A 10943-nucleotide genomic window follows, 5' to 3' on the forward strand; every position below is an offset into this window, starting at 1 on the left:
CAATTTCTTCATTTAGTTGATACATTTTCTCTGAATATTACAGATACGGCCCTACGGAGCAACTCAAATTTGTGGGGATTGAACGTGAGATGGAGTTTCTGTGAACATACTGAAGGTAATTTCTATCACCACCAACTTTTACACTCATTTTTGTTGGCTTTTTATAATTTCATATCTGCTTTTTCACTAAATTTTGCCTCTTCTAACATTATTCTTGATGACCACTTATTTTACTGACTGTATAATCACAAGCAGATTGGAAAGAGGAAGAAAAACATAAAAACTGTAGAAATTTTGGTTTATTTGTGACTTAGAGCTCAGCTGAAAAGCGCACTCGCTGCACAAGCCAGTGCGAATGGGAAATGATACAAACTTTTTAAATGTTACGCCGTGAGATAAACAACTGTTGTTTTAATACGGACATTTTAACAAAAAGAAGAATGTAAAAATTCCCATCTTATATCAGGACCAAAACAGTAATGGCTTTATATGAGGTGCAACATCTCTTCTGGTCTTGAGATTCGATCATTTTTAACCCGATGAGTGCTACGCCCGCCTATAGACGGGCTGACGCGTCCGGTCCACCAGTGCTACGGCCGTCTATAGACTGTGTGCGAGAAAATTTTTTTTTTTACTTTCCCGGTTCACTTTCGAGTGCGAATTTTATCTCTGACATATTCTGCCATCTGTTGGGCAATATGTAGAACTAACTGATCAGAGATTATAGCTTCGGGAAGTAACTTACAGAGCTTTTTGTAGATGTCTGTGAAGTTCATCAGTGATGTAAACAAACATGGCGGAACAACAATTTAGTTGCTCTTGCAGTGATGTTATTTCGGATCACAGAATCTTTATTATTATTGTTATTAACCACAGCAGAAAGCAGTGATGGAGATAATCATTTTAAGGAATTGTTAAGCGATTTTGAAAGTGAGAGTGATAGAGAGTGCCAAAAATATTGTATGTGAGAGAGAAACGGAGCCTCCTTCTAAACGAAAGAAAAACACGGTGAGTACAAAAGCTATTTTATCGCTAATTTCGTGGCGGATCGATTACTTTTCTTCACCAGAGTATCAGGTAATTGTGAAAGGCTCTGAGGGCCAAGTAGTGTTTGATGACAGCCCGAAAATCATCGATTTTTTGGAAACTTTTGTGCCAGTGGAGTTGGTGCAGATAGTTGAACAAATCGGCATCACAAACAACCAGTAGAAAACATTTAACTATCACCACATTCAAGGTTTGGAAAGTATTTTAAAATATCAACTTATATACTTCTAAGTAGTTACATGTATTAATTGCGTACAGATTTTAGGAAATATTATTATTTTGGGCTCTTTACTTTGTATAGTCCTGACGCTCAAAGCATACCCATGCGGTATCTTCTGATCTCAAAACTTGGCCCACCCTGGTAATAATGAGGGTTGTCAGTCTGCCCGCCCTAGTGATAATGAGGGTTGTCAGTCGGTTCCTTTCCTCTGGACACAAGGGGTGTGTGTCGTTTAAAAGGCAAGTGAGTGCTGTGAAAAGCAACGTTGTCATATTTTGCGTCGATTATTTAAATATGTTAAGATTTAATTTATTCTAAAGTCAGAATATAAATATAAAAACTTGATCATGAACCACAAACCAATATCGCAGAATAATTTGTTTTGTGCTTAACCCGTGTGGTGGTCGCAGATGTTGAAAGAAAGAAAGAAAGAAAGAAAGAAAAACAGGAAGAAGGATTTGGCAAATAAACTCGACAAAGACTAAACTTAAATTGGTACCAAAGTAGGCCTATTAAAATATTAATTTTATGCTGCTAATATCAGTGTCTCGCTTTCAGTAAAAAAAGGAAAAGTACAACAATTTTTTACAATGTGTTTTACGTTGCACTGACACAGATAGGTGTTATGGCGACAATGGGCTAGGAAAGGCCTAGGAGTGGGAAGGAAGTGCCCGTGGCCTTAATTAAGGTACTTCCCCAGCATTTGCCTGGTGTGAAAATGGGAAACCACAGAGATCCATCTTCAGAGCTGCCGACAGTGGGGCTTGAACCCATTATCTCCCCGATGCAAGCTCACAGCTGCGCGCCTCTAACCGCACGGCCAACTCACCTGGCAAAGGAAAAGTAAAATCACGAACTAGGGACTGGGATAATAATAATAATAATAATAATAATAATAATAATAATAATAATAATAATAATAATTGTCCGCCTCTGTGGTGTAGTGGTGTGACTAGCTGCCACCTCCGGAGGCCCGGGTTCGATTCCCGGCTCTGCCACGAAATTTAAAAAGTGGTACGAGGGCTAGAACGGGGTCCACTCAGCCTCGGGAGGTCAACTGATTGAGGTGGGTTTGATTCCCACCTCAGCCATCTTGGAAGTGGTTTTCCGTGTTTTCCTTCTTCTCCTCCAGGCAAATGCCGGGATGGTACCTAACTTAAGGCAATGGCCGCTTCCTTCCCTCTTCCTTGCCTATCCTTTCCAATCATCCAATCCCCCATCAAGCCCCCTGTTCTGCATAGCAGGTGAGGCCGCCTGGGCGAGGAACTTGTCATTCTCCCCAGTTGTATCCCCCGACCCAATGTCTCACGCTCCAGGTCACTGCCCTTGAGGCTGTAGAGGTAGGATCCCTCTGAGTCAGAGGGGAAAACCAACCTCAATCAATCAATACTGATCTGCATTTAGGGCAGTCGCCCAGGTGGCAGATTCCCTATCTGTTGCTTTCCTAGCCTTTTCCTAAATGATTTCAAAGAAATTGGAAATTTATTGAACATCTCCCTTGGTAAGTTATTCCAATCCCTAACTCCCCTTCCTATAAATGAATATTTGCCCCAGTTTGTCCTCTTGAATTCCAACTTTATCTTCATATTGTGATCTTTCCTACTTTTATAATCGCCACTCAAACTTATTCGTCTATTAATGTCATTCCACGCCATCTCTCCGCTGACAGCTCAGAACATACCACTTATGATATAGATGTTGATTCCCATACCGTATGCACTAGCCAGCGTATTGGTAAGTGTGCTAGGTACCAACTGACGAGCCCACCCTAGCACACAAGGGCGAAACGCTGGCAACCAAGGATGAGCTAGCTGGAAAATTTATAATGTCCAATGTGTATGTGTATGTTCAGTCTTCAGCCCTAAGGCTGGTTGGATCCTCAACAGCTCTGCCATCAGCTGTCATAGATGGCCTAGGCATCACTGAAGAGGCGTACTAGGGAAATGAGGAGTGAGGTAGTTTTCCGTTGCTTTCCTCACCAAGCCAGAAGTTGCTATTACATATCAGTCTGCCAAGCCCACTGAAATGCATGCACCAACCGACCCTACGAGCAACATTTTCACACCATTCATAGCAGGGACTGGCTGCAGAAGGAATGGCATTACTAGCATCGCTCATACCTCAGTCACTTTCATATAGTCAAAGCCAAGGATAAGACAGAGACAGATCAATGAAAGTAACAAAATTGCTCTAGCCTATACCAGAGGACATAGTGCACTGTAAACACTAGGTCCTGCCAGAACGGACCATTTATATTGGTATTATAAATTTGCTCATTCAGGACAAATATTTCAGATTCCCTATGGGAATCAACATCTATATCATCTGATGGCCAAGCAGGCATCAATTTTTAGTGATGAGACAAAGTCTCTTAGTGCATTGGCACTGCCGGTGGATCCAGTTAGCCTACGCAGTGGCCTCCACGGTATGCACTAGCCAGCGTATTGGTAAGTGTGCTAGGTACCAACTGACGAGCCCACCCTAGCACACAAGGGCGAAACGCTGGCAACCAAGAATGAGCTAGCTGGAAAATTTATAATGTCCAATAACGGACCATTTATATTGGTATTATAAATTTGCTCATTCAGGACAAATATTTCAGATTCCCTATGGGAATCAACATCTATATCATCTGATGGCCAAGCAGGCATCAATTTTTAGTGATGAGACAAAGTCTCTTAGTGCATTGGCACTGCCGGTGGATCCAGTTAGCCTACGCAGTGGCCTCCACGGTATGCACTAGCCAGCGTATTGGTAAGTGTGCTAGGTACCAACTGACGAGCCCACCCTAGCACACAAGGGCGAAACGCTGGCAACCAAGAATGAGCTAGCTGGAAAATTTATAATGTCCAATAACGGACCATTTATATTGGTATTACATACCACTTAGTCGAGCAGCTCTTCTTCTTTCTCTCAATTCTTCCCAACCCAAACATTGCAACATTTTTGTAACGCTACTCTTTTGTCGGAAATCACCCAGAACAAATCAAGCTGCTTTTCTTTGGATTTTTTCCAGTTCTTGAATTAGGTAATCCTGGTGAGGGTCCCGTACACTGGAGCCATACTCTAGTTGGGGTCTTACCAGAGACTTATATGCACTCTCCTTTACATCCTTACTACAACCCCTCAACACCCTCATAACCATGTGCAGAGATCTGTACCCTTTATTTACAATCCCATTTATGTGATTTCCCCAATGAAGATCTTACAATGATCCCCAAAAGGAACTTCCACCCCATCAACGCAGTAATTAAAACTGAGAGGACTTTTCCTATTTGTGAAACCCACAAGCTCGGAGGGTAAGCAGATTAATAATAATAATAATAATTTAAAAAAATATCGGAGTATGTAGTTCGGACAAAAAAAAGCCAGCAAACTTAGGTACTTTTAAAACAAATGCAGTATTAACCTTACCTCTATTCGTCGTCCTCGTCATTGTCTGCTAGGTGAATTACAAATCTATCTTGACTGCTATCCGTGTCGTGTTTCATGTACTTCTCTTCTATCTTAATGGTGCTTCGAACACAAGCAGACCACCTCTCAGGACCGATCGTTCTAGCTCCTTCACGCAGAAGTTGGCACACATTAGCACTCAAAGTTGGCGTAACATTGTTTTTCCTAACATACGTCTTCAGCTGAGACCAGATCATTTCTGTGGGGTTTAAAATACACTGATATGGAGGAAGTTGCAAAACTTTGTGTCCATATGAGGCTGCGATCTCCTCTACAGCGCACCTTTTACTGATATTGGCTGATTTGATTTCCTGCAACATAACTGCCTTGATGGGTACAGGTTTTGGCACGGGAATGTTACTGTACTCCAAAAACGTAATAATGTCCTTAATAGCTTGCATTGTCCAGCACGATTACACATTTTCGGTCACGTGGTAGGTTCTGTAGAAGATGAGACCTAAACCAGTTTTCGAAAACTTGAGCTGTCATTTCGTCATGGATATCAGCTTTGCAGTCTCCAATGTTTTTAGCCGATAAATAAAGGCAATTCTCAACCCAGCCCTCACTGCCTTCAGCATGCAATACCATAATACGCTTACCTCGCGATGTTGGTGCTTTCAGTATGCAATTACAAGTTCCATCATCCCACCCTTTCTTCACAATGTCATGAATATCGTACCAAGTTTCATCTAGATAGACAACTCTGCACCCCTCGGAACGCAACTTCCGGAGATGGTCTATGATTTCATATTGCCAAGCTACTATTCTAGCAGATACCATTACAATCTGTTTTTTCCTCAGAATACTGAAACAAAACCCAAGTTTAATCAACAGCTCTCGTAGAGAAGTTTTTTCATAAGGAAAGCCACACACATTTTTCAAATATTTTAACAGTTCCTGTACGGTAGGTGACTTACCTTTAGTAAGGAATGTATATACCTCGCATCTCACCAAGTCACAGCAAAAATCATCAATTTTATTAAAGATAACCCTATTATTATCACACTTTTTTTATGTTTACTTATAGTTTTCCTGTTAAGTTTCAACATTTTAGCTATCTCAGAAATACAACCCTTGCGAACGTTGTTCTTCATAACGTATTCATATGCGTTACATACCAGCCGTTGACTTTGCTTACTTAAAGTTTAGTCGCCTTTCTTTTCTCCGCGGAACGACTACTACCCGGCTGAATATCACTCGCGGGCGCGGAACCACAGCTACCCGGCTGAGTATCACTCGCGAATACGGAACCAGTACTACTCGGTCGAATATCACTGTTACTGGAGCTCGGTTGAAGATCGTTTGCATGCACTGGCAGATTTAATTCAGGATTTTCTGATGCGATAATTTCCAGGTGTGATTCCCACGGCCTCCACATTACTGCATGAAGCAAAGTCAAAAGCAACTCACTTCACGAATATTAATTAACGAAGCAAAGAATTAATCTAAAACTTTCAAACAGCGAAAAAAGCAAGTGTGAATTGTCTTAGCTGAAAAAAGAGACTGATGACTAACAAATGGTGCATTGGCAACAGAGCTGTGAGGATTTCTGAAGGGGAATGCGAACTTCCGTTTTAAAGCCCACTGCCGTCATAAATCATCCCCTGCTAGGACAGTGAGTGGCCAGGGGGATCAAACGTTTGCCGAACTGTTTGAATGCCGCTGGGTACGTGTTGCCCGTCTCAGCTATATAAAGATAATGCACGCATGGGCACATAAGAGTAATTTTGTTTTCTCTCAAAATAATATTGAACATAAGTGTAGGATTTTCCATTTGCATTTAGATTTATAAACAACCAACATTTATAAACATTTTAAGCTAATTACCCCCACTGATAAGTTAAAAATTGAGGCTTCTACAAAAATTTTTGCATACGAATGAAAAAACTCAGCACTGAGGTACCAAACAGTCAACTGGTAACCGAGCACTTAAGAGGTTAAAGTACTAGATTCGTGCTACAAAGGAGCAATTTTGATTCCTGTCTGAAAGCCCAGTGACTAATATTTAGTGCCCTGTGAGAAGTGCCGGAAACCTGTTCAGCAATGCAATAGAAAAAAGTCAAATATAAACATCTAACCCTGGACATAATGTAGATGCCTTACAAGTACGAACATTTGCCGAAACTCGTTCCGTCTTCAAGTAGAGCTGTCGAAATATGCTCTGTCTTCTTCCAATTGTTGTTTCCGAGTATTCCCTAAATACTACGAGCTGAATGCTATGCTAAGATGGTCCTTTATGAAAGTTCACCGCTGATTGCTTTTCCAGTACAGTACTTGCTCTAATTATTGCAATGACGGGACATTAACATCAAGATCCATAGGTATGTCGTAGCCATCCGTTTGTGAGATACTTTTTCTTGAAAAATGCTAGATCGACGATTTAGTGTTGCTTGGAGTGAAATTTCTGGACGGTTGTTCCAGGAAATTGTTTTTTAGAGGAACGGATAATGCAGAATTTTTACAATATGATTTAATTAAGATGTTCGCAGGACCGTATAATTTGAACGAGTAGTCCGCAAAATCGTAGTTTCGAAGAACGAGTAACTGCGATTCCAAAAGGAATACATAATAGGAAAAAGCAATGAGAGTTCAGTCTAGAAAGAGAGGGAAATAGAAAGATTATACACAAGGACACGGACCATCTCCACATATTCATGTACTACCGCCTTCACGTACATTTGCTCTCTCTTCATATACAGTAGAACCTCGTTTATACATTCCCGGAAACTACATTTTCCCGTATTATTCGATCAAATTATGTGGTCCCGCGAGCATTCTAATTAAATCACGTTGTAAAAATCCCACATTATCCGTTCCTCGAAGAAACGATTTCCAGGATCAACCGTCCAGAAATGTCATCACATCAACGCTAAATCCTCGAGCACACATTTTTCAAGAAACTGTATCTCACAAAAGGACGTCTGTGGTATACGGTACTTACGGATTTTGGTGTTGACGTCCTGTCATTGCGGTCATTTGAAGAAGTACTGTACTGGAAATGCAGTCGGTGGTGAATTTGCATAAGGGATAATCTTAGCATCGCATTTGGGTAGTATTGTTTAGAGAATCCCCAGAAATCGTAAAGCAGAGAGTGCCCACGACAATTGGAAGGAGACAGCGCATTTCGACACCTCTATTTGAAGACGGAATGAGTTTCGTCAAATGTTCGTACTTGCAAAATGTCTACATAATGTCCACAATTAGATGTGTATTTTTTTTTACTTTTTTCGAGTGTAGCCAAATTGTTAATGGTTCATTCGTTCCCAGGTTTTCCGTTTTCCCGTGTTGTACGATTATTTTCCGTGGTCCCTCCAAAAACGGAGAATCAAGGTTCCACTGTATATATGTAGAACAATCCTTGTGAAGGGGGTGGAGTCAAGCTACTATCACTGAAGAAACATAAAAATATAATCAACTTGTACATCCTTATGAAAATTGTGTAATGGTATATATTTAACTGTCAGACAGTGATAAATTAAAATGCTGTCTTTGATGAGGGCACTCTTTTATCAGTTGCAGGAATAATATGTCTTCACATCTTTTGAAGCAACTGCTATTGGAGCAAAATTCCAGTTATATAGGCCTTTATCCACATTTATTAAATACAAATCCACTACAATTAAATTCTTATTACCAGGCCTTTATCTACATTTATTAAATGAAAACCTACTGTTATAAAATTTGTATCACAGTGAGACCAACAATACATTTCTAAGAAAAATTTATACAACAGTATTAAATCAATGCAACAAAATATTTTACTTTGTAATTAAATTGAATGTACTTACAGTAACGAAAAACATTATACAGCTGACTACGGAAGTGTCCTCATATATAAATGAAGCTGTAAAATTGGTATGAGCATGGTTTAAGCACCACTACCACACTTTTCTCTATAGAAACTTGAAAACAGGCAGCATATTTCAGTTAGCTTGTATTCTTCTACACAGTATACAAATTAAACTATACACAAATACATCTTTGCATATTTTCAGTAATATGACTCCACTGCTCACTCTGGCACGCTCTTTCCACCTTACTGGCTCTTGTGTCATAACTGTAGCCTCTGCTGGCCACTGCTGTACAACTACTGTTTATTCTAGAAAGCATGTTGTGTACGATAGCAACTGCCAGCCCCACCTATAACGCTGCTAGTTGTTGGAATGAGTACAGTGTTTTAATGACATAATAGCTCATATTTTTATAGGACCATTAATTGTAAGCGAAAATAGATAGATTTAAGTATCTTGGCAGCTGAATCAATCGTAGATTAAATCCAGTTTTAGAAGTTACATGTTTCAATGTGTTATTCTGATGAATTTATGCAAAAACAAGTGCACGTAGATGACATAAAATGAGTCATCACATGAAAATGATAATATTATGGCAATAGACAGCTGTTGATTAGTTGGAGTTTGTGATATTTTTATTCCAGATTGCTTATTGAAGCTATGAGCTAAATAGTTACAGCAGTGTACTCTATTCCTTGAACTCTCTTTTTTCTGTGTTGAAAATGTTTGGAAATAAACACACATTATTTCTTACTATCAGTACACTTAACAAACTATCTTGGATCTTGTATTGTCTGCTCTTAATTGTTATTCTTGAGTGATTTGTGCCTTCTTTTGCTCTGTAAGTGAAGTTTTTAGTGAACTGAATTTTTGATCAGGACATTTTCCTTCTCTATATTGGCATAATAAAACAAGTTATACCATATAGATAAAATATTTGATGTCTTCATTACAGGTTCCAGCAGAACTGAAGTGGTTCATCTTAGCAGAAAGACCGAGAGCTGTTTTAATAGTGTTTTGACCAATGATCATGTATCTATGTAATCAGATGTTAGATAAGAGATACCTCTTAACATAGATAAAATCTTAGCCATAGATATTGGAAGTTTAGTGAGTGGTGAAGAGTATAGCCATGTGTTCAAAGTACAGTCTTGTAAACAGCACATTATTTTAAAGACATCGGGGCTACTCTTTGATGCTTGAGTAACTGGATAAGTTTGCCTTTCACAGTTATATTATGGAAGGAAAATATTTAAGTGTGGTCTGAAGTGGCTTTTTAATATTTGCTTGTTGTATATAATAATTTTTATCATGATAATGTTCCTATGGCAATTGCGAGTTAGGAATTTATAACATTTTCCATATAGATATATATATGTTGTTTCATAGAAGTAGGTGCCTCATGATTATTACAAAGTCAGTGGAAATTTTTTAAATACATATTTAAAATGGATTTGTATGTAGATTTTAAAATGGTTAATGAGATGTTGTTTGGAGCTTTTCTTATCAGACCTTTTATTTCAATATAAAATACACATTAACAGATCTACCAGATATGTTTTTATTAAAGTTTGTAGAATTGAAGATATTGAAATGATATGCAATTTCTTTGATGTTCCACTAATATTTTTCTGATTACCTTTATTGGAAGTAGAAAGTAAACTAATTTCCTCATCCCGAGGTGGTGTAGAGCTCTTTTCAGTCACACCTCCAATGGAGGTGAGCCGCATATACCACTTTAGCCACATACCAGCCCTCCTGCCGTTCTTAAATTTCTGGTAGTACCGGAAATTAAACCCAGGCATCAGAGAACAGCAGCTAATTGCGCTAACCATTATGCTGCTTTGCTGGAAATGAAAATAGCAGACTGTTATGCAGCAGTGTAAGTGGGTATTATAAACCCTTCCTACTCAGAGTGATGTGAACTAAATAAACTTGGACACTTTTTAGGAAACAGTAAGTATAACATACCTCAATTTAACATCATTGAAATTTATAGTTTGGTCAAACTTTCTCTGATTTCTTCTAGTACTCCTTGCTTGCTGATCCTGCCACTGTAGTGTTGTTCACTGAGATACTTTCCTTCCATTATTTGACTGTGAACCTTCTTATTCTACATTTATATTGTAATCTCTTATTTATTTTAATAAAAAGAAGTTGTGTATTAAGGAATTCTAGCTATCAATGTCAAAAAAGTCCTAGCCTTTCCATGCACTTGACATAGGTTTCTCCTGTTTCTTTGTTCAGCTACATTTCTCTTCTAGATGAAAAGAACATGTAGTTTTGAAATTATAGTTCTTAAAGAAGAGCTATATTTCATTACTGAGCTGCAATGAGACTTCATTGTAAAATTTCAGATGCTGATGCGTTCTTATGTAGTGATACTGTTAAAGAGCAGGGCAAAAGACTGAGAAGTAGAATATGCTGAACAT

General features: G+C 38.9%; 1 protein-coding gene across 2 annotated transcripts in view; it reads left to right on the forward strand.

The window, feature by feature from the left end:
- The window catches only part of E(z) (histone-lysine N-methyltransferase E(z)), a 180638-nt gene extending 169955 nt beyond the window's left edge, over positions 1-10683 (forward strand). For both annotated transcript variants that reach the window (XM_067147736.2, XM_067147737.2), the window contains exons 14-15: positions 44-115; positions 9467-10683. In XM_067147736.2, coding sequence (XP_067003837.1) covers positions 44-104 — 61 coding nt within the window. In that variant the 3' untranslated portion in view covers positions 105-115; positions 9467-10683. The remainder of the gene's footprint in view (positions 1-43; positions 116-9466) is intronic.
- Positions 10684-10943: the final 260 nt, after the last annotated feature.

The sequence above is a fragment of the Anabrus simplex genome, chromosome 5 (assembly GCF_040414725.1).
Source record: "Anabrus simplex isolate iqAnaSimp1 chromosome 5, ASM4041472v1, whole genome shotgun sequence".
NCBI lineage: Eukaryota > Metazoa > Arthropoda > Insecta > Orthoptera > Tettigoniidae > Anabrus > Anabrus simplex.